The 25262-nt window shown below is 43.7% G+C and overlaps 1 protein-coding gene across 1 annotated transcript; it reads right to left on the bottom strand.

The window, feature by feature from the left end:
• Positions 1 to 738: 738 nt before the first annotated feature.
• Positions 739 to 25044, bottom strand: LOC136955441 (OTU domain-containing protein 7A-like). Its single transcript, XM_067249151.1, has 11 exons — positions 24957 to 25044; positions 20977 to 21159; positions 20587 to 20805; positions 18298 to 18399; positions 17448 to 17575; positions 14610 to 14722; positions 13405 to 13532; positions 11617 to 11766; positions 6315 to 6429; positions 5023 to 5107; positions 739 to 4654 (listed from the first exon to the last, which is right to left on the bottom strand). The coding sequence occupies exons 1-11, from the start codon at positions 25039 to 25041 to the stop codon at positions 2984 to 2986; spliced, it is 2979 nt and encodes a 992-aa protein (XP_067105252.1). The 5' UTR covers positions 25042 to 25044; the 3' UTR covers positions 739 to 2983.
• Positions 25045 to 25262: the final 218 nt, after the last annotated feature.

The following is a 25262-nucleotide window of genomic DNA, read 5'->3' as shown; positions in this document are numbered from 1 at the left end:
ACTGTATGATGTTGCTGCTACTGCTGTTTTCTTGCTTGATTGCCATCTTCCCAACCTTTACCAATTCTGTTTTGTACTGTTGTGCTTTGCATGTTGGTCAGGGAGATTGCTGTTTATTCCTTTTTTTGTCAATGTAGCGCTGTTGCGGGGCTTGGGTCTACCCTCTTAAGCAGAGCCACCAACAACACAACCTAATTTCTTTGTTACAAGAGAGTTACTTTGGTTCTTAAGTTAAAACTACAATATACTTATTGATGTACGGTATACATATACAACTTCTGTGTGTACAGTGTGTGGGAGAGTTAGATTTATTATATTTTGTTTTCCTTCCTGTAGTCAAACAGGTTCACATTGCAGTATTTCTTTTTGAGTATCAACTTTATAGTTCCCATTTGCATGAGAAGCCGTGAAATCCCTGCTTAGTGCGGTTTGTTTGGCTGCCTGGGGGCCAATCCCTGGATGAAGCTTCCGCTACTTTGAAAGAAAGGAACAGAACTCCTGAAATTGATATCCGCACAGTGGGAAAGTAGAGTCAGCAAAGCCTGAAGTGGTAGAGTTACTGGGTTGATATCGAACATACTGGGACCACCACACACAACCACCACCATAGCTACTCAACATCTGGAAAACAGTGATACATAAATAAAGAGACAGGTATGAATTATTATTTTATTGTATATTTTTTTTTTGATATGAACACATACAATCCCATTGCTCATGGGCTATATGAACCACACATTATCTCTCACAAGGTAAGACAAACACTCAGCAATTCACCTCACACACTCACTGATATTGGCGCTAAAGCTTTTTTTAAATATCATAACAGTTCTTTAAATAAAGGGTTGAATTGTCCAATAATTTTGAAATGTCTCTATCGTTATTGCAATGTAGGGCAAACTAGGACAGTTATAACTATAATTTGGCTTCTTTGACATGTAACCTATATAAACATTGTACTGTAACACAGTTCATTGGAAACCATGTGTGGTCGTCTACCAACAACATAATACAAGGACAATTATTGCAAATGAAAGACCTTAAGATCAATACCAAACCATTAGGCAGCCCCTCAACTGGAAAACTCTGAGGTATTTCAGAGACACATACAGGCCCACACACAGGCACACAGACACAGTCAGACAAACAAACAAAAACACACACCTTGCCATTTCGGTTTACGGTCGACATACAGTATGTATAGGTTCAAGCACCGGCACTGCGTATGCATATAATTTCACCATAGGTTGAGCTGAAGATATTATACCAGTTATGTGAGTTAGTCACACAAACAACTGCAGGGTTACTGTACACAGCATTCCAAAGGACTATCCATGGATTCAATCTGGAGACAATTGATCTAATACTCCCTACTATTATGTTTTCACTAAATAAGAAAGGACATCATAACGCTATGTTAGAAATCATTAGCTAACCACTGAAAGTACAACATAGTACAAAGATATGTTGTGCTTAGAGATGAAGACAATTTAATACACCCTTATGTGAATCTCCTAATACACGATGCAACAGCAGCATGATTTTCCATTAACGTTTTAATGTTTAGTCAAACTTGATACAGTTACAGATCTGTGGAGCGTCCATGAGGGGTGATTATGCCTCTAGTCCTTCAAAATGCTAAGATATTTCGAAACCCGTTTAAACCCAATTTTTTTTATTACAAGATTAATCGAAACTAAAAACAACAATATAGGTGTAGTTCCTTGATCTGACATCTGATCAATTATTCAACTGCTCATCAGCTCATCTTCCTACAGAGTCATGTTTTTTTCAAATGGCCGTGCACTTAAAGTAAGTTACCAAAGTGAAAACCGTGTCCATAAGAAAAAGCGCAAAATATTGCTTCATGGCATTTTGTGAAAATCATATAAAAATATTTTTAATATTTTACACTTTAGCCTTGGCTTGTAAATTCCCAATATTTTCACATTCTGTAGTCCATAGACAAAAACACACAAACTCTTTTAACAATATACTAATCAGTTTTTTCAGGTCATTTTTGCTATGTACATTGTTATCTAATGTGCAAATAAAAAATGTTATCGTGTAAATCTCCCCAAATGAATACAAAATCATATCTTACATTTAAATGGTGAGAGTCCATGAACCAGTCACATAAAAGGGTTACAAATTGCGGCACAGTATGTTCAGTTGAATGTTGATCGTTAGAGGTTAACAACTTTGACCAGGAGAGATCCATTAAACTGTGAAAATTTTACTTTTTAATGTGAAATAGTGCCTGTAAAAATATCAGTAACTTAATCCCTTGATTAAAGATATTCAGAAGATAGGAAAAAAAAATATATATTCAAAAAAAGCAAAGCGTAGGCTATGTTTGAATTAAATAATTTCATGTTTTATTTCATTTAACCCTGTAGTAATTAAAATCTACCATTGAAAAAGTGCATTACCAAGATGATTGAATTTTGCCGCTGGCATTCATATTCAGCCCTATTACAAGCTGTGCAACTGTTCTACTTGAGCAAATTAGTGCATAGACAACTGAATGTGGTCATGTTAATTTGACAACAGGCTACTTATTGCTCCAAAAAGTGCTTTGTCCCATTTAGTACTTCGACACGCAAATATGAGAGATTATTTGAAGATTTTTAGTTGGAAAATGATTATGTATCACTGTCATCTTCAAAATTCACAAGAATGGCTTCTGACAAAAAAAACACAGACTTGTACCACACATTGAAGATTTTAAACAGATATAATGTCTTGGCCAAAGTTGTTAACTCTTCCAAAACACTGCTTCTCATCAAGTAATTGTGTCATTGTACAGTAACCGACACTGAGACAGAAGTGACAGGTATCAAGACCCTTTTCTAAATAGAGGCCAGTTCTACTCTTTTTCATTACCCTATGTTAACTGTCTGGTACCTTTCAATTATGGCCATTGCTCTTGCTCTAAGACCAGCACAGGTTATACCAACTCTGGCTGACATGTGGGCATGGGCTATCCAGGTCTGTGCGACTTGCCTTCCCTCTCTCTACGTTTCAGCTCCTCTTTGAAGCAGTAGGAGCAGTAGTTCTCTGTCTCAGGCCTGCCGTAGAATGAACAGTTCTCCCTCCTGCACCTCCTCTGCTGGCTGCAGTACATGGTGCCACTCCGGCCTTTGGGCTTGTCCGTGCTCCCCCAGGTCTGTGGCGAGTCAGCGTCGGCAAACTCTAAGCAGTCTCGGATATCATTGGCATTGAAGCCGTTTGTGTATGTGTGGGACTTGTGCTCCCCTGGCATGTTGTAGGGCTCGGCGGAGGTGGGGTTGTTGTTGTTGTTGACGGCAGTGCGGACGCCAGACAGGCGTGCCGGGGAGTAGCTTTGCGAGGACAGAGAACGGTTCTGCTGGGGATAGGTGGCACAGGTTTTCAGGGTGCCCACCATTGGCCGGTATGGTTCTTCCTGGAAGCTATGCGGGGCTGCATTGCCTTCACGTAGGTGGATGATGCTGGAGCGCTGGATGGGCGGGGTGTGGCTATAGTGTGCCGACACCGGGACGGGGGGCGTCACACACGCTGCCCCGCTCCTCCTACTGCTGGGGGAACTGTGAGGCGAGGGGCTGTGGCGGCCATGCATCCTGAGGGCGATTTGTGGGGGGATGTGGGAGGTGTGGCTTTGGTGATGGTGTCTGGCCGGGGAGCAGCCGTCCTGGGGGGTGGGGGCTGGTGGCGGCGGGATGGGCGGAGGGGTCGGAGTGGAGTTCCTCTCTGTCCTGTCGACTCTGTCCGTCACCCTCTCCCTGTTGGGGGCGCTCTCCTGCTCCGGCTTCCTCAGAGAAGCCGCTGAGGAGGAGCTGGGCCCGTTGGTGGTGGTCGCCGCCGGTTTCTTCTCCATCTCCTTCCTCTTGGTTTCCTGCTCCTGGCTGAAGCGCTCCTGTGCGCTGCTCAGGTAGAAGCTGATCATCTCCTCATGGAACTGGTGCCGGTGGCTGGTCAGCAGCAGGCCCGCGAAGATGAACTTGCGCTCCCCTTGCATGGCTGCCCGTAAGATGTTCAAGCTCAGTTTCACATCGGTGCTGTACTTCCAGTGTTCTGTCAGAGCCTTGTCCCCCACCAGCCTGGCCAGGAGGCTCCCTCGGTCTCTCTCCACCAGGGGAGACGGCATCCCAGGGAGCCTCTCCGTGGGCGAGGGACTCGTGGTCTTCTCTGAGGAGGATGATGTGCTGGCCGACGGCCCCGACTCCTCCTTCCCTACGCCTCCGTCCTTCCTAGCCTTCCCCTCTTTCTTACTCTTGCTCTTCTCCCCGTTCTCCACCCCGTTGCTGCTCACGTTCCTCCCAGTGCCTGTGGAGTTGGACCGGTTGATTTTGCCATGCACCAGCCCCCCCAAACCCCCCATATTCTTCTTCAGCTTGATGCCCAGGGTCTTACTGAAGCTGCCCAGTTTGTTCGCCACAGAGTCCGTTCTGGTTTTGTCTTTATCCTTCCTCTGCTGCCCTGGCTGCTGCCTCTCGGTCTTCTCCTTTTGCTCCCCTCCTCGCTCCTTGTCCTTACTGGAGGAGATTGCCTTACCATTGTTGATATTGGAGTTGCTGCATACAGACTCGCGGTCAGAGTCCATGGAATCGGCCAGGGACTGTACGTCCTCGCCCGCAGACGCCGTTGGAGACTCCGGCATGGCCAGGGGAGCCTAACGGGAAAAGGAGAGAAGGGGGAGAGTGGATATGGCAGAGAACGTAAAGACCTTAGCAACAGCTCATGAACGTGTAAGAGGCTCCTCAAGGCTGACTCAGCTGTGTAAGAATAGCCGGCTAATAACTAGTAATGTTCTCTTTTCCTGTCAATTTACATTAGCCTCACAGCTGGTTCTCATAGGCTAGAGAAACAAGAGGATGCTACATAAGAGTATATGGCTACATCTTTCAACATAATGTGAATTCATGCTTATATTGCTTTGTACAAACAAACCACATAATACAATATTCTGAATGTGATATTCAGCTTGTTTACTGAGTAGAGCTTTAATTTTTATCAATGATGTGAAATGTTAAACGTTACCCTTGTTTCAGAAGGTATCCGAACCCATGTTACATTCATGTAGTTGTGCAGGAGGTTCAATTTGGCTTCCAGAGACAGGATTAAACTAAAGAAAAAGAAGAAGAAAAATCAAGGGATATAGCACTGTACTGCAACAAAAGTGTTTATTTGGTCTGGCCTGGAATAAATTGGAATCCTTATTTGAACAGGAAATGGATCCGGTTATTTTCATATTGGGGAATGATCCCTTGCCAAAGAGCCCAGCTGTTTCAAAGCCGCATAACCTTAAAGGACCTCACAACTTCATAGCATCATTATGAACCCTTTCAACATCGCTACGTTGTTACAGTCACAAACCACCATTAGTCAGCTATTTAATGTGAAGTGATGTACCCCCCCATACACCTCACCTAACCTTAAAGACATGATCTGAAGCTCAGTAGTTACTGCTTTGGAATGCTTATCGTTACTCGTGTCCTGTCTTGTATCTTGTCCAAACAAACAGGCTTTATGTGTGTCTGATAGACAGTCCAGAAATGGCTATATGTTGGGTGTTGAGTTCAGATCTTCTAAATCAGAGGGAATCTCCTTTCCCTCATTTTGTGTTTACCTTCCTCCCAGTGGGCGGAAACACAGGCTTTAGAAGAGGGCCAAGTCTTAGAGGCGTTCTGAGCACAGTCCTGCCCCTCCCTTCTCTTCACACTACCACCGCAAGCCCTGGGGCTCCTCTCCCCTCTCCTTCACTCCCCTGCTCTTTGTGACTCAGTCTCTCATTTTTCTCTATTTTTATCCTGTCTCTCTTTTGCTGTCTCTTCTTATCTCCCTCTTTCCCTACCCTATGCAAATCAGTATTTGTCTTTTTTTTTACACTTTTTCCCTTCCCTCCTTACACAGTACATCGACTGTATCTGTTTCTCCTTCCGTCCTCTATGAAACTCTCTCTCTCTTTGTCTCTCTCTGTCTCAAGTTTTGAACTGATCTTTTCCATACGTAACACATCCCCAGGCGTCTTTTCCCCTTGTCCTCTCCATGAAATATGACTCAATCTTTCTCTTTTCTTTCCCTCTCCCTTCCCTTCCTCTTTTCCTGAGCTGCTGTGGGGAGACAGCACAAAGAGACTGGGGGTGGTACCACTGTGCTCCTACTCTCTTTGTTCCTGGCTCTGTGGGGGTTCGATGTTGTCCAGCTCGGCCCCTGGGAGGTCAGAGGCCCGGGGGCCCACCGATGGATCAAGGAGGAGGAGGAGGAAGAGAAGGAGGAGGTGGAGGAGAAGGAGGACATGGAGGAAAAGGGTTGTCACCACGCTAACTTACGTGGCTAGCTTGGTGTTGTCGTTGTCGTCTCTGCCCCACTCCCAGTCCTTCCCGGGATCGGTGGCGAAGTGGAGAGAAAGCAGCTTGTGTTCTGAGTCGGTGAGCGGGATCACAGCTGGAAAGACAAAAAAGCACATTGGCCAGGTTGGATCAGAGGCAGTCCGAATCTACCTTAACCTGGAGGGCGATTCTGACTTCCATCTCATTCGCACATAAATCCTCAGAGGCAGTGCCTCAGTAATCCCACACTGTGACTATCATATAAAGTTTCACTACCTAAAGCAGGTTATTAATTATGTTGTTGACACAGGCCTCATTTGGACACTTCTCACGCACTCCTGGTAAAAGGTATTCTCTACCTCACACTCTCTACTTCCTCAACTTTCCAGGCACCCTGAAACCAGTGGGATAAACGTTTCAACAGTTATGAAATGACTCCTTCATTGAATTTAAAAAGTGAGTAAGTGTTGTGTGGGCGTTGACACTGCAACAACACAGTGTCAGGGAGACCTGTGACTCAGTGTCTCATTGTTGCAGTTGACGCGAGGCTACAGTCTGCTGTCTTTTAATGTTAAATACTTTTTTTCATGCCTTAACACATTCAAGCTCTAAAATGATAACTAGCACTTTTAGCCACTGTATACATTCTACAACTATTTTTTATCCAAAAGCATACTGTAGGAGGAGATCAACAGTTTCAATATCAAAACATGCCTCAAACAGGTTTACTTGTTATCTAAGAGCCCCTGCATCCGTAATTAAGGATAAACTAAAGGCCTGAACTTGTTATTCCTGCTGTGCATTTTGAACATTCTATCTCCCTTATTAAATGTAATGAGAAACTGCCAGTAAACCATGGCCTGGCCTCAGTGTGTTTTCCATTCTCTTCTCCCACCAGTCCGCTCCTTTGTTTGGGGGCAATGTATGTGATTGGAGCTAGGAGACATATGCTCTCTACAGTAGCTTGTTGAAGTAGAGGATCTTCCTGTCTGAGCTGTCAGACTATCCTCATTTGACATTTAGCTAGCCAGCCAAGACGCTCAGAATGTTCTGCATCCTGAGTGTGTGGGAGTGTTTGCTTTTGAGTGTATGTGCGTGTGGGTTGATTTGATGGGTTCCTTTGTTTAGGCTTGTCTGCTGTGAACTGTAAGTGTGGTTGAATGTTCGTATGTTCCTTTGTTTGCATGTGTGGTGTTCAGCTCACATATGTGTAACTCTGTGTGAGTGCTTTTTGAGAGATTGTGTTTATGTGTGCTATTTGAGGAACGTGTGGTCTATGTTTATATCTCCTGTGTGTGTATCACACGCACATGTTTTTGTGTTACAGTGTGTATGTGTGTGCAAGTGCGTGGATTACGGTGAATTTTAGATGCGTTGTGGTGTGGGAGGATTCCTCCAGTGACGCCGTCCTGTTGTTGACTCCTCAGACTGTTTAATTAGTTGGACGCCATGACACCAGTGCTATAAAATGGAGTCCTAGTGGCCTACTAAACAGCATTCACAAAACCATAAAAAACGGAATCCACTGCTTGTGTCAGATTCTTTCTGAAACTGCCACTTAAATGTCTTTATTTAAGACTGAAATGTCTTTATCTGATTCACTTTTTGGAAATAGTGGAAAAGTCAGTTGATAAAAAGAAAAGTCTGCTATCCATTGTTCACCTCAGCTAATCAACTATTTTCATGAAGTCATTTAGGAGTGTAAGTAATTTAGGTAAATAGAGGGCTGAACGAAAATATCAAGGACTCAACACCAGTTGGAGCTAAGTCTTGGAGCTCCTGTTACTGAGTGATTTATGCCAGTCCGGACAAGTTTAAAGTCATAACCCTACCGACAGCTCAGAGTTATGGCCATCTCTCGTGCCACGCAACAGAACAGGCTGTGCACCTGTTTGGTGTGTAAATAACCAGCCAGTAATGTGACTCAGACACAAGCACACACATGCACACGTTTCCTTAATTTGCATTGTAGGCAGACACACGTATGCATGAACACCCGCACACACATACATACAAACAACAGTCACACAACACACATAGACAGACATACACAAACACACACACATGCACCTCCCCCCCCCCCCCCCCACACACACACACACACACACACAAAGCTTCTCACCCACTCAAAATAACCATGATGAGAGGGAGAGGTTTCAGTAAAGCAATCATAGGAGTGGTTTCACTGGGCTCCTTCCAGCGGGGAAGATAAACCCAGAGATTCTGTGAACAAAGCAGCAGAGAGTGTGTCATCCAGCAAGCAGCTGTGAGAGCTAAGAGAGAGAGAGTGTCTGTGTGTTTGACCCCATAAAGCAGGAGCGTTCGTGAGACAAGCCTCAGGCAGGTGTGTCAACAACACAGAGGCAGTTATAGCAGAGGGGAGGTGTACTGTAAGGTAAGGTACTGTAAGGATTAGTATTGTTTTGCTCCTTTGTGGGAACCCAGGACCCTCAGAATCTGTCCTGGGCTGACCTCCAGCCTGTCCATTACCTTCTGTCGCTTCTACAGTACCGCTCAACAGCTATCTGCATCGATGACAGCATTTGTCGGTTGCCAGTTGGTGTTGTTTTGAACCCAATTTATTTTTAACGATTTAAGGAAGTACAGAAAGGGGTGGTGGGAACAAAGATATGAGTGGTGAGATTTTAGCACCAATCTGAGCTGCACACACGCACATACACATTGATTCAGACCTACAGTAGGGCTGACAGAACACAGGGCATCTAGGAACACACCACAGATCTCCCCTCTTCATTGTGCTAAATGAGCGGTGAGGGAGCTAAAGTAGAAACTTGATCTACTTCTATGAACCAGGCCGCTGAACACAAAATGGACGTCCCTACTCCCTAGCATGTTTCAGCTTTCAAATTAAGTATTTCAATTCGGACCACCTGTAAGGCAATAAGATTCTGTGCTGAAGGCAAAGTCAAACTCTTCTGGTAGACGTGCAAGGCTGAGCTGAATTGGGTAGTTCACAAGTCTCAGTAGCTTGCTTGTGTGAAGAAGGTATATTCCAATCTCTCCCTACACAACAGCTTTACGCAGGCAGGCCTGCCCCCTGGTGGATAACATGACTGGAAGGAGGTAGATATAACGGAGGTTCGGAAGAAGAACACACCACAACATTCATCTGCCACCTCAAAAAATACACTTGATGACCATCAGCCAATCACATCAATTACACACCTGATTAACACTGGCTAAGCACAACATATGCCTGAGAGACCAGTCAATAAGATACCTGAAATACACCAGTGCTAGACCTATCGCTTGTGTGTGTCTCCTCTTGAGGCCCTCCCCATCCTCACCTACTCTACTCTTCAGCTCCTCATCGTGATGTCCAGGCAGCTCAGGAGGATCTGGCTGAGCTCAGGCCCCAGGACTCACCCACCACACCCACAGTCGTCTGCCTGGATCCCTCATTCATTCATCTATGCATTATGATTCCTTCAAGTGTAACTACACAACTTATTTTGTTGCTGGTGGGATCTTGAACTTGTATAGACATAGATATTGGATACAACAAAGGATAAAAACAAATAATTGAATATAAATAAGGTATTGTAATTGATGTCAAGCTGTACCTATTTTCTCTCCTATCCTCAAGATGAAAATTCAGCATTTTAAGCAGGTTTAGGGATAAAATGGACACATTCATTGGAGAAACCGGGTGGAAATGCTGATTAGGCCAACTAAAACCAGGAAATGTTAAAATATTAAGAGAATTCTAAATATAACGTTTAAGGTTTACATTCACTACCTGAGCTAATATTTGTTTAACCACAGCATTAAAGAAGCATATAAAACTGTCAAAGACAGATTATTTGATAGAAATACTTTTGAAAAACTGTATGTTCCCTGTGAGTGTGTATTATATGTATATTCCCTGTGCGTGTCAACTTTGAAGAGATCTATTTATATTTTTATAGATAAATAACACTTCCTGAGTAATTTAGCTCTCTTTCAAACTGTCTTTCCCCTTCTGTCTCTCTTTTCCTCCTCGATCCCCCTCTCTTGTCCAACCCCCTCCCCTCACACACACACACACACACACACACACAAACATGGACATACACACAAACACTCTCTTACACTACCAGGAAGTCCAAACTGGGCCTGGTTCCAGGCTATCTGGCGTGTGTGTGTCCGTGCAGCTGTCTGCCAGGGGAGGGTGAATGGGGCCAGTCAGGATAAAAAATGGCCCGTGGTATGAGGCTGTGGAGGCCCCTGGCCCAGATGTGGTCAGCCTTGGCTGTCTGGCTGCCCTCAGCTCTGATTAGCTTTGGCATGGCACTGGGCACAGTGTGTGTGTGTGTGTATGTGTGTGTGCACATGTGCGTGTATTTGTAAGATTTTTTGGGCGTCGGAGAAATCTGTGTGTGGGTGTGTGTATGCATGTGTTAATGGGAGTGGTGTTTGTGTGTGAGTTTGCCAGTCGGGTCTAGCCCTCTCCACAGCCCACAGGGGGCAGACTAACACAGGAGCTCTCAAACCATGACTGCAGTGAGATCACATGCCTCATTCACCATAACAGTTCTGTCTGTATGTCTGTCTGACTGTCTCTCTGTTTGTCTGTTTGATCTGTCCATCAGATTAACCCAATTATTACAAACAGACCGTAAACATAAAGTGCATCATAACAGTAGATATAGTATAACCTTAATACTTCTGTGGTCTTAGCTAACCATGCCACCCAGGCAGATAAGTCTGGACACTGGCCCATGGTCAACATCTGGTGGTTCCTGGGGTACATCTAGTGCCCAGTCAGCAAGTCTAGTCTCTCTAATCTGTGTGTGTGTTTGTGTGAGTGTGTGCAATCCACTGTCTCTATGACAGCAACAGACAAACAGGCTTACCAGCCGATGAGTCAGGTCAGACACAGCCCTTTTTCACAAGCTGCCCTAGTATAGCTCTAAACAGTATGAGGTCAGTCACAAAGCTATTTCATACAAATATAATGACACATAACTAACTACCACTATTTAGCTGAGATTCATTATACCTACTCTACTTTTCCCTCTAATTTCTTGTTTAGCTTCACTGATTGGACACCTGGTGTATGGTCCTTACACCTGGATCGCCATCTGTTCTCAATAATATTCAAAGAAAGAACCACATAAAAAAAAAAAAACGTCAATTTCCTGTAGTATATCTATACAGTTAGTCTATTCTAATATACTGATACTGGTGTCTATACCACCAACCTGACAACCCTGAGCCTATCCACCAAAACAAGCAACCTTGTGCCTTCATAGAAAACCAAAGGCCAGTCCACAGCACAAATCTGACAACCCAAGCCTACCTTGTTCTCTGTGCTGGTCCTTCTGCTCCATGGAGACCAGGGCAGAGAAGTGGGCCTGATCGTAGGCCAACACCAGGGGAGAACAGTGGCAGCGGTTGGGAGGCACCTCCAGGGGTAGGTACAACCCTCCAAAAGGGATAGGAGCAAACGCTGGAATAGAGAGAGATCGAGAGAGTTTGAGAGAGATAGAGAGAGATAGAGAGACATTATGGGGACAGATGGTTTGATAACATTTGAGTTTACTGAACAGCGTACTGTATAAAACTACAGTGTTACAGTTATTGGTAGCTACCTCTCGCTGTGTTTACCAGCTTTGAGAACAAGCACTGTTGTCCTTCAGAAGTTTCTGTTGTTGGTGCTCTACTACAATTGTCCAGCCAGTTATGTCTTTAAGTATGCAGGCTATGTAATGTAGCAGTAAAACAATACCTTTGTTATTAATTTCATGGTTGAGGTATATAATTTAAAGGGAGATCGATACACATTAAAGGCCTAGATGCTAATACCAAGGTTAGGATTCTTTCCTTTTCCTTTTTTTTACTGTGCCCATTGATTTCTGAAAATTTTGAAAGTATGGGAGACTGTGTGTGTCTGATTGTGAAGAGTGAGACTTAGCTGTGTGTGTCTGGTGCAACAATGCAATTATACTTGCAAGGCAAAAGCTTCAAGAGTTCAGCGTCTTCCCTCTGCCCCCAATAGGCCTCACAGGCAGGCCTGAGTCAGGGGCTGACTTTTAAACCATTAGTTCTATCAAATACGCTTGAGCTGTCCACTTCAAACAAGCCAGCGGCATGTCAGATGGCTTGTTATGTGCTAAGATCCCATCATGCACTGCACTTCAGAAGAGGGCAATAACCCGCTGTGACCATGTGTGTGTGCGTGCACGAGTGACTTTGTGTTTGTGCTTATGCACTCGTGTGCAAATGTGTGCATTTCCTTTTGTGTGAGTGTGTGTTCAAAAGTCAGGGGCCATGGCATCTTCAGAGACGATGAACTCTGGAGTTAATGAGAACTCTGGAGGAATGGAAGCGTGGAGGGAGGTGTGCTCAGTGTTTTATTTTCCGGACTGCTCTTACAAACTTAGGGTTGCATCGTGAGTTAAAAGATGGCTATTTAACCGCTTGATTACTCGTATACCCACATATATTTGAATTCTGTTTTAGCTAAGCCTTTTAATAAAGGACACAATCTACCCACAGAAATAACTTAGGGAATACATGCCTAATAACAGAAAATGTGTGTGTGTGTGTGCATGGAAAATGTGTGTTTGTGGATGTGAGAAATTGTGTGTGTGTTTTTGGAAGTGTGGTATTTGTGTGAGAGTTTGCCAGTCAGGTGCCTGTCATAACCCCTTTGTGTGTGTGTGTGTGATAGAGAGACAATGAAAGAGTAAGAGAGAGAGAGCAAAAAGGGGATTTGTGTGAGAGAGATATATCAAGAGAGTACATACAATTTCTTGAAAAAGTTATTTCCTAAGCCCTTATAGCGGATGTAGACAAATATAGTAAGTATTGCAAGCATTGTGCAAATGTGTTTCCCCCTTAAATAAGCTTTATCTTTTCTCCTGGATTAGTGCATGTAAAACAGACAATGACACATTTACTAAACAAATCATTTTTGTCAATATTTGTTTCTAGTCCATGTATTCCATGTAATCCATATTTGTTTGTGTGTGTGCGAATGTCTGCTTAATGAATGAACGGCAAATGTAACGTGTCTATTTGTAATGTTTGCGTGTGCCTGCGTGTGTGTGTGTGTGTGAGCATCGGACCCCGCAGACTAGCATACCGTCTCCCCCTGAGTCTCGGAGCATGGTGTCGGCCACCACCACGATGGGCCTGCGCAGCACGTGGGCCAGGACGAACACGTGGAACTCCTCCAGGCTCTCGTACACCGGGTCCTCAGAGTTGTCCACCCTTGAGACACAGGTCCGAGTCAGACATCTGTACTATGCTGAGTGCTACTGGGACAGGTGGCCTTTACACACTATATATTCGGGGGCAAAGTGTGCCAATAGTGAGTAGAGAGTAGAGCAGTTCTTTACTGATCTGAGGAGGGACTACTGTTACAGCCGAAACAATATAAAATGACAGTACATACTACAAAATATACAAAGAAATTGTGAAGGCTGATTTGCTATCTGTTTTCCCCTCTTTGCATTTCTAGACGTTGACACACACTGGCACAAACACACACAAACACATGCACACATTGGTACATTCTTTTCTCGCAGATGTGCTACGGTATGTTGTAATGTTGTGCCTAGTCGCTGCATCATGGCTGAAACAAAGGCAAAGTGTGTCTGATATAGTGCTGTGTCTGTTAGCGGTGCTAACCTTTGCATAGTTATCTAAGCTTGGCTTGCTCTCACCCATGACCGCTAAACAATGAGCTCCTCACATACAAATTGCAGTGTGTGGCTAATTAATGCTAACCGGGTCCCTTTATTCATGGGCCCTTTTCTTCTATGGAACCTATGGGCTCAATGAGATGAGAACCACACAGTCATGGGAACACAACCAGAACACAATATTTGGGATTACAGGTAAAATGTTGTAGTTTATCGTTCCGTGACAAGTCTTTATATTCATAAAACACGTACATTTGAACATGCTACGGTCAAATATTGATTCCCTCTGTGGCAACTGCTTTTACTGTGACACTGGGCTTTGTGGCTGAAATTATAAACTTGCAATGTGGCACACTTATACATCTGTACAATAACTGAGTTTGTGTCATGACATGCCACTTTAGGTCCAGAGCTGTTTACATAAGGGCTTAGTCTGTGGTAGCATCAGCGTTAAAAGGTCAAATCTCACACTGGTCTGTGGGCTACACAATCAGGGTTTAATGGTGACGTCAACCAAAACTCAGATTTGAACACAGTTACAACTCAACAGCAAATAAATAAACATGGGTTTTGAGTATTCATTTTTGCATGTGGATGTGCATGTGTGTGTGCACATGATTGTGTGGGTGTGTGTCAGCCTTACCCTCCAGTAGTGTTGTTGTTCTTGCTGTTGTGTGTCCGGGGCTCACTGGAGGCCAGCTTGAGCAGCTCGTTCCACTCTCTCTCCCACTCCTCCTCCGTGTACACCAGCCCTGACTGGGGAGGGAGACGCCACAGAGTTACACTCACACACATACGCTCATACACACATGCATACACAAAAAAAAAAACACACACAAGGTATACTGTAGTGATATTGTGAAAACGCAACTTATTCAGATGCAACACTTGATGCTGAGGGTAGTGAGGTGACGGTGGGACTGTGTATCACATCAGGCCCAGTGGGGGTGGGGTACAGGAGGGAAGAGGGGACAGGAGGGACATTACTGACGTCAGAGTTACTGGTCTAGCCTGCCTGAGGGGTGATGGGGGGGCGGGCGGCTGGGGCTCATTTTACAATTGCACAGCTGGACGGTGTGTGTGTCTACGTGTATGTGTGCTTTTGGGTGTGTTTTTGGAGGGGGGGAGGGGGGGTTGGGGTGTTTGGGCCCGCTTATGACTTTGGGTTCCATTTAATCTCAGTCTAGTTTCTGCTCCTCCTAAGGCACTGGAGATAAATGAATCACCGGAGTCTTGCTGTATCTGATCTTAAAGTGAGCAGCGGTTGGTAAGTGGCATTTCACTTAGAATTCTCATTTTCATATTGAAGCCAAAGACAAGTATGATAACAAATGAGTGAATTAATACATTTTGATTTGTAATTATATTGTCCTAGACGACCCATCCTTTCCTGAAATAATTTTGACATCAAGTTAAACTTAAATAAAAATATACAATTTGATATAATTGCATTGCAAAGCTTAGTATTGCACACAGTATATTGAAGGCTTTTCAAGTGCACAATCAACCACATTATGGATATGACAGGTGGGGCTTGTGGCCTGGAAGAGCTGAAGCTCCGCCCCCTCGAATTTATTGAATTTAGCAACAACAGCAACAACTAGCTAAATCAATTGCAGATATCAGAATATACCTACCTGCAGTCTCTGAGTGTTTTATGTGTTAGGTACTTTGTCTTTGAATCGTACCAGCTGAGTAACAGAACGCAGGTTATATAAAGCGTCTGTGATCTGACGTAGATAGGTGGCTCTGACGTACCGTAGATAGGTTGGGTTTTGCCCCGCCTATACAAAACCTGAGCTGAAAACGGGTGAGAAACTGTTCAACGGTCTAACTCCACATTTCAGTGCGACAAAGTTTTCGCGCTTTGCACATGCTTTCAGCAACTCTTTTCACACGTATATAATGTACTGAGAAGCAAATCATGGAATTCGCTTTACAGCATCTTTAATATAATTCAATTACATGGCAATTTGTTGTACTTCAAGGTTATTACCGTGGGCATTGCTATGTAGTTACATGGTTGTAAGTGTTGCCTGCTCCTCTATTGTGCTTCTGTGCTACTAAGCATCCTTAAGTTCAAGTTTAGGATATCCTTGCGTCACACAGAGCAGCACTGCGAGACAACAGAGCCAGGCACACTCAACACTTCAATTCCCACCACACCACCATTCCCCCCAATAGGCAGGACAAATAATAGCCAAGCATTTTCCCTGGAATGACCCTAGCCTGCATTCATACACACACACACACACAAGCCCACACAAGCACACCCAAACACACACAGCATAGCCAAACCCCATCTTCTGACACACACACACACTTCCCCACAGACAGGCCCCTGCTCAGACGTACAGGGTGTTCATCACGGCGGTGTGCGTGCATTGTGCCATAACTCCTCATGAGTTGCCTTTTTACTGCCTGTCAGCTGTATAACGACTCTCTAACTCTTTCATTAGCGCTGATGTCTACAGGCACGCTGACACAAGCTAATAGTCGAGCAACAGCCTCTAAAGTGTTCTCCCGGCCCATCGTGGCACTGTGTGGACTGAGGCTGATATTAATGGCTACGGGAAATGCTGCCAGTGCTTTATCACAGCCACTGTTATTGCCCTAACATCGGGCTACATGTCAACTCAGCAACGAGGTACATGGTCAATGCTAATGCTAATGTTCACAGATAAGGGAAGTAGTTTCCTGTGCACTGTGTGGTTGGTGTTTTGGGATACACATGCCAACATGAACTGGTAAGTTCCACTTTTAAGTACAGTATAGGTTTACATTTAGTCATTTAGCAGACGCTCTTATCCAGAGCGACTTACAGTAGGTACAGGGACATTCCCCCGAGGCAAGTAGGGTAAAGTGCCTTGCCCAAGGACACAATGTCATTTTGCACAGCCAGGGAATCGAACCGGCAACCTTCTGATTACTAGCCCGATTCCCTAACCGCTCAGCCACCTGACCCAGGTTTAACATGGGTGCCTGTCTTTTCCACGTCAGCCAACGTGTTGACTGATGTTTCGCACAGTTTGATGGCACAGTTGAAGTTCGTTACACTTTACCTGAAGCTTCCATTACTCATTGTATTTATTGTATTTATACTGTGGTAACGACATTGTTGTTGTTACACAGAAACAACATTTACTTACATTTTCCTTTAATGACACAATGAAATTGGTATTTTAACATTGTTCAAAATATCTCCATGGGTATTTTAACATTGTTTCGGAAACACAACTTTCTGCCATCCCATTGTCACATCCAAAGCCACATCCATAGAAACAACAATTCCTATATAACAACAATGTTATCACGGCAGGCATTGCTGCCTAGTACACCACAGTAATGACTGTACAATGAAGGCAAATTGTTAGTCAAAAGCAATGGATGTTTGTTGCTATTTGTATTCTGTGGGCTCACATACAGTAAGCGGTTGTCCTGTGTGGGAGTATGCAGCTAAGAGGCCTAATGTTCTACATACCTCCTTGTTCTGCTGTGTTTGCTGCCATCTCCACCTCCTTTTCAGAGCTTCCCTCTCTGCCCCACTCTTCATCATGGCATATAGGGACTTTCGCAGCACCAGGTCCCTGTCATGGAAACCCCACATTCCTGTAAAACACACACACACACACACTAATTACCAACCATCCCTGCATCTGTACATTGTCAACATGATTAATGTGAGAAAATCGATATAGCCTTTGCTGGGGGGGTTCCAAATGTGCTGAGGGGAACTTTTCTCTGTGCACCCTGCAAGCACATCTGTGCACCCTACAAGCACATCTGTGCACCCTGCAAACACATCTCCAAGGAGTTACAAGGAGTAAGGAGTTTAGTAAGGAGTAAAGTTGTCTCATTATACAAGCACGGGTGTACCCCGGGACACTTCCAAAATCTTCTCAAAAAGATGAATAATTATTTTCCATTTCCCGTCAACTGCTTGGGTTATAACCTTCTGCTTTGTTACTGCCAGCCCTCTGATTCTCCCTAATAATTAAGACGGGAAAAATCCACCAGTTCCTGCTCTGTACCCAGACTGACTGACAGACAAGTGTGGGTGGTATTTCTTGATGTCTATCTGGCTTTCTTCAGGCTTGCACTGAGTCTGAGTGGCCCTGTAAAGAGCCTTATGAATGCAACCCTCTCTGTCTCCATTTACAGTAGAATGTTGAGTAATCAATCAATCTGTCTATCAATTGATCGATCTAACTATCGTAACAGAACAAGAGGGGTAGGGAAAAGGGGAAGATCGATCACTTCCTCTGTTCTGTTCCTTCTTCCTCCTCTCTCTACTTTATCCTTTCCCCAATAGTGGCAGAGGTCTGGCTCACCTAATGACGCGGCGTGGAGTAGACAGTTCCCATCCCCAGTGGTGGCCAAGGGGAGGAGCTTCTTACAGCTGGTACACATAGTGGACCACCAGTTCAGACGACCTGAAGAACAGGCACAGGGGCCGCTAATGGTAAAAAAAAACTTGGCAACAGTATATTATTACTGTATAAGTATAGTACCTGTGGTAATAACATGGGATTACAGTTTATCCACATAGGCTATTACACAAGAGGGGAAAGGGAGGGTGGAGGTGGTGGTGGTTGGGGGGTGGGGGGTGGGGGTGGGGGTGGGGGGGTTGGAGGGGGAGGGTTGTCGAGGGAGATTGAGAAACTAAAGGCAGGGGGGACTGGTGCAGAAGCTATAGGCGGCTCTGGGTAAGACATTAGCACTAAATAAGTGACATTCATTCACTTCAAAACACAAAACACACAGAGCAAAAGCAGAGCAAATCTGGATGTGCATGGGGGAGGACTTTCATTCCTCAATACCACACTGTAGTGTGTTCTTAAATGATGCAAAGCTGCAGTCAACCTGTGAGCTATAACAGTGAAACGTACTTGTACTGTATGTTCAACAAACAAAAACAAATGATCACATCTCCTCCTTTATCAGCATAACTTAACAACATGCATCTCCACAGTGCCAGGCAGGAAGACACCCACTCTTTAAAGCAGATGGTGAGGTTGCTTTCTGAAAAGAACCTCTTAGGTACTCCTGTGTGTGTGAGTGCATGTGTGTGTGTTCATGGTTACACGCCCCTGTGTGGACGTTCTGCTATTTGTGTTTGTGTGTGCGTTTGGAAATGTGTGTGCGCAAGCTCTCATTCATCATTTAGCAATGCCCTTGGTGGGTGCTGTTAACAGGGTTAGTTTAGAGAGATTGAGAAACCAGAAGCAGGGCACTGACGTAGAAACTTCAATGGCTCTTACTGGCTCATCCATAGGATATAGGACAGAGAAAGTGAAGGGAGATCATCTTGGAAATAAAACAATAACAGCTACGGATGATTGGCACAATCCACCTATATTTGCTGGTCATTTACGAAGACTGATTCGGGAAACATTCCCTTCTTGATCCCAATACAAATTTTAGAGAATGGCCCCATTTGGATGCCTTAGTAATAATAAAATATATTATATATATTCGTATATAGATAGAAGTCATATCTCAACAATGTGTGTAACAGACACAATAGAGAACTTTGTTTTTACATTTCACATTATGATACTGTAGACAGTAGTCATTGAAACATGGCTGCTTGTCACACTGCCAGATGCTAGATTCATCATGGATTATGTAATTTGATCAACAACACATCTATCGATGCTGTGGAGAATGCTGAGAGAGAGATCGATTTTTTCCTCAGTAAAACCACGGTTGAAAACTAAATTGCATGTTCTTCTGTAATCTGTAAAGTCTGAAAAGTGGCTTGTGATCAATCTAGGTCTAAAGATCCATCTAGGTCTTGGCTATATTGTAATTGTAATCGTCAATGTCAATGGGTAACCTGAGGTTCAGCACCTCAGCTTTTCTGTTTAGCCTTGCACTGTAATGTTCATTTCAATTAAAAAGGAAGAATAGAATTATTGCATCAACATGTTTACCTTTGAGAAATTGCATCCCAAGGTACTGTGCGCTAGGCTGCCTTGTTGATTGCAGTAATTGCGGAAGGCATTTTTCATTTCAAATTAAGTTGTCTATGAGCACTTCTCATGCATTTACTCAATCCATTTAGCCCCTGTGTGAGACTAACTGGCCTAGAGCAATTGTGGTAGATGACAATGTGGCACTATCTAGTTTCATTGGAAGCCATTCAGAATATGATTATGAGATACTGACTGATGGAGTCTACAATTATTTTGGTGGAATACCTTATCACAACTAATCACCAAGCACACCTTGTTTTATCCCAACCCATACATAACCATGATATAGGACAATCAGGTTGGTTCAGAGCTAACATGGAGCATATAGGCAGAGCGATCAGGCTGCTTTAGAGCCAACATGGAGGATGCAGAAGGCTGAGCAATTTGGCTGCTTTAAAGCCAACATGGATGATATAAGCAGAGCGATCAGGCTGCTTCAGAGGCAAAATGGATGACATAGGCAGAGGAATCAAGTTGCTTTAAAGCCAACATGGAGGATGACTCCAGCATTTGTATTCCTTGTGTCTTTTTTAGGTCTTCTGAGGCCTGCTCAAGAGCCACAATGGTGGACCGTTCATGTATACCTAAGCCCGAGGTGAGTCCTAGCCCCATCCAGAATGGTAGGCTCATTGGGTGACTGACCTGCCTGCTCCAAAGCCACCATGGTGGACTGCTCTATGAGGTCTCTCTCTATGAAGCTCCTAAAGTCCTCGCTGTAGACGCTGAGGTCGGGCAGCTGGAAGGTGTAGATGGGCATCTCCAGGGGGAACTGCTCGCTGGTGCACTCGCTGGCCACGTGGGAGCGCGCCAGGGACACGATGGCGGAGCTGGCATGGGAGATGCCCCGAGACAGGCGCTTCTCTGGAGGAGGAGAGGGGGGGGATAGGGGTACAGGTAGAGAAAGAAAGAGGATGAGAAAGATGGAGAGGGAGAATCGACAGACAGACCTATACCCTTTCCACTTTAAAACCAATTACTACTGCTCAGAAAGCATTTTTGGAAAAGATGACAATGACACCGCCCTTGACTCACCCTGCGTGTTGTCCTCTTGTCTGTGGACAACAGCCCGCTCCACCTTGTTCATGTGCTGGGGGGTGTCGTGCTCGGGTTGCCGGTAGTACCGACCCTCGTTAAAAACTTGCGGCAGGTTGGCAGTGTGAACCTGCCGCAGCTGCTCATAGTCTCTGAGGGCAGCACTCAGGTCCCAGTTTTTGCCTGAAAACACACGCACACACATGCCCACGTTGTCAAAGGCTTGCATAACATCACTTAAATCTAGATTTGGCCTGCGCAGTTAATTAACCTTGACTAAAGTAAGATGTTTCCTCCATTCATTCCCACTAAAGTAAAATCAAGTCCAAGAAAGGTTTGCATTGAGCACTACAAATATACATCTGGGTGTAACAGTATTGCTGTGATCAAAAAGTACAGGTCAGACCTATTCGCTTAAACTGGACATTGTTGTACTGTAACGTTACATTTGGATGCATGTATTAAAACCAAACGCTTGGGTCCCGCACCCCTTGCGACTCTGTGCAATGTTTGTAAGATGTAAATGTAAATAGAAGACAGAATATTACAGGACTACACTACTGTAGTTCAAATGGCACAACAAAGGGGACAGACCAGTTCAGCAGCATCTCGTAGGCGGATCCTCACCCCCCCCATCCCCCAATACTACACTAATATAGATTTGTCTGACGAAGGATGAGAAAGTTCTAACGTAATACCACACACACAGTCACACACACACACACACACACATGCAAGACACATACTGTAGCTGTCAAAAGCACCCTGTTTCCATTTTGGAGACTAATGAGGCAATTGAAACTACTGCAAGCGGCTGTTAAAATGCCATTGTGTGTCGATGGGGTCAAGAGAAGTGAAGCGGACAGCTGAACTCTAGCCAGACATACCAGACAGACAGTCATCCACGGCCTCGACAGGAATCACTTATACAACACAATGGATAACACAGGGGGCAACAGCTTTAAAGACTACCATGTTTAATTTGAGTGTGGATATCAATGAGCAAGACCTGGCAACCGCCACAGAGGAAAGCCCAAAGAGGGTGCCTTGTATTTGTGCATGTACAGTGTTACTTACTGTAGCTAGGGACAGACCCTAACCGGACAACTTTTATTTAGTGTCCAACGGTAGGTTACATATACACAATAACTTGTTTTTAAATGTTTAGTTTTAGCATTCTCTTTTACTTTACAAAGTTGCTGTGGTTTAATGTTATCTTTTTTGTAATGGCTTCCCATTGTCTGACAGATTTCACTGTCACATTTATCGATTATCAGCCCTCGGCTATCCATTAGAAAAGTGCTGTACCTTGAATGCATTGTATCCTGTTACAATTGACTAATGGAGATCATATGATAGGCTAGTTATTAATTATTAATTCAACATCAACGACACAACAAGCAACAAAGCCAGCAGTAAAAGTAAAGAATGGTAAGGCAAGCTACAGTAGTGCACTTGTTCATGTTTTAATGTCCCATTTGAAATAGTAAGTACTCAATGCTGTGGTGCCACACTTGTATATTGTGCATGCTGTGTGATGCCAGCATTTGATGCTGGAGGATGCAGTCAAGCAATCAAATTAAAAAGAAGAATTGGGTCAGAGCTTAGTCGGTATGATTTAGACTAACGTTTTAACTGAACAGTAATTCCGCAATATTTACTCGAACAGACTTATGTGATGATATTGCGATTCATCCGCATATATACAAAGTCCTGTGTATACTCTTTCCACACCTCTATCTCTCTCTCTTTCTCTCTCTTTAAATGTGGAGCAGCCGGAGTTACCATGGTCACCACTAAGTTCCCTTGACTGGTGTATGGGTTGAGTGCCAGTTTACTCTGGCTTCATGACTCCAGTCAGCATATGTGTGTGTGTGTGTGTTTGCATGTGTAACGTTACATTAGGAACCTTTTCTAATCTTTGACATAAAAAAACCTTAAAAAACCCTTAACACCAGTTAGCTTAAGGAGGGGGGTTGTGTGTTCAGGAGGAAGATAGAGAACCCACTTTCTTCACACAAGTGACTATGGCTCTCCTATCCTACAGAGGGCAGTACTTCACATCACCATGCAGACATATCCACTGGGAGGATAGCCCTGGAAACAGCTCTAGTGAGTGCAGACATAAACAGTGATTGCTGCAGATAGTAGATATTGTAAGATATTTAACATAACAGGGATAGTTCTGCTTTTTACCTTAAAATGTAGAGGCGTAGGTTTCATCATACCCTTACGATTATACCACTTTTTGAAAACGGTAAATCTGTCTCCTCACACATTTTATTAAAAAAATGAAATGCTGCATCCTTAATACAAAAAAAAGCTGTCCCATTCACAGCTGAAAAAAAAAACATATCTAAGCCTCGGTTGATATGAGATGTGTGAAAAATCAATGTTGCATCTTTTAATGTGCATCAGGTCAATTCTAACGGTTTCCTTAGATTTTCTAAACACAAACATTTGAACCAGTGAATGGACATGGCTGTGTGACCCCGTCACCCCAACACATCTTTAGATCCTTTTAGTAAGCCAACATCAACTGGAATTGACTAATCATTCTTCAGTAGTTCAAAAGGGTGTCAGTCTAGAATTGCTAACTCAAGTATTTTTGTTTTTCAGCTCCTCCTGTGGATTCTACTCTATCTCTCTCCCCCCTGTATAATTCCCCCCAGTACTGCTATCATTTCCCTCGCTTCTCATCCACAGCTTTAACCTCAACACTATGTGCTGCTTTGATGAGTCAACTTACAGAAACATACAGCAGAGGAGAGAAAATGAAGCTCTTTTATCTCGGTCGAGTTGAAATGAGTTAATTCTATTACATTAAATGTTCCTCAGCTATAATCATGATTGATGATAACTGCAATTCAACATTCATTTGTAATTCTAACGTTTGGATTCTCAATTCCAGCTCAGTTCCAAGCCCCAACAAATACTTCCACGATGCATGCTTTGAAATAACTATTTATTTTCTATGTTTGCATCCGAGAGGCTTCAATAAGAATGCAATCGAGCCGACAGAGCATACAGACAAGAAAAAATAAATCTGAGCTTATTTTATGCGCTTTCAAATCCAGAGAACTGCATATGATGAATGATCAAAGTGAAACCTCATAAAGGGAATGATTTTGAGTTGGATTAAAAGAGAGGTTTCTTTTTATCTGTCTGCCGTATATGTTTTTCCTGACTAAATTGGGCTCTGGTTGCTCTTTAATGAGATAACGCTGGGAAATTACCCACTCCTTTGAGCAAGCGTCTGTCTGCTTGGCTTCCTGCTTGAGGCCCAGTCATTGAGGAAACAGAAAGGAGTTTAGGTAAATAAATAATTCATTCTGAGAAAGGTTGTCTGTTTCCGACATATCTTATTTTAATCATCCCTTTATTGATGTGCAGATGACTGTCAACTTCTATTCGATTAACTAACCAATTTCCCTGAAGTAAACACCAGTTGTTGCATATTAGATCAGTTGCAGACTTTTGGGAAATACTTTTAGAATGGTCCATAACTAACTAACCAACCAACCATCCATACATACATATAAACATACATCCTTCCATCCATCTGCTAAATGAACACACACATTGGCTAACTTGCAAACGTACAAACTAACTGATCATCATCCTTACCATAACCAATTGTTGCATATCAGTTAAGATGTGGTTAACTTGTGGCTATTCTTTTAATAGAGTATTGATATAGATCTATACCTCAAATCAATGGAACTACTCAGTTAAAATAAATGCATAGCATACTGTATTTTATTAATTGCTATGTAAATACTTCACAATAATGCTGTACAATAGGTAAACAGCTTGGTAAATTATGTTATGCTATATATTCAACAGTTCTGTAAAGCATTTCCATCATTGCTAACAAATGAAAACTATGTGTTTGCTGTAGAATGTGTCGTGTCTTACGACTAGAATGCTAATATATTAGCCTTAAGGGTTAACAGTATCACGTGAGTCCAGCTTCTTACCTTCCAGCAAGTCTCTAGCCAGACCAGGTTCCGCCCCAGTGGACTGAACAAAGTCCGACAGGACTGCGTCCATATCCAGAGTCATGTGATCATGCGGATGGGCTGCCCAGGCCGCAGCGGTCACCTTAGTCGACGCCAGCCTTCACACTCTCATCTGTGAACACACACACACACAGTACAGTACATACACATGCACGGAGCCACCTAAAACCAGTCGGATGAGTCTATGTAAATACACATTGTGAGAAAACTAACGAGAACTGATGGACGCTATTCACAACAGCACATATCTGAACCGGACATGCT

This window comes from Osmerus mordax, chromosome 13 (assembly GCF_038355195.1).
Source record: "Osmerus mordax isolate fOsmMor3 chromosome 13, fOsmMor3.pri, whole genome shotgun sequence".
NCBI classification, from domain to species: Eukaryota; Metazoa; Chordata; class Actinopteri; order Osmeriformes; family Osmeridae; genus Osmerus; species Osmerus mordax.
This window is presented reverse-complemented; position numbering and strand designations above follow the sequence as displayed.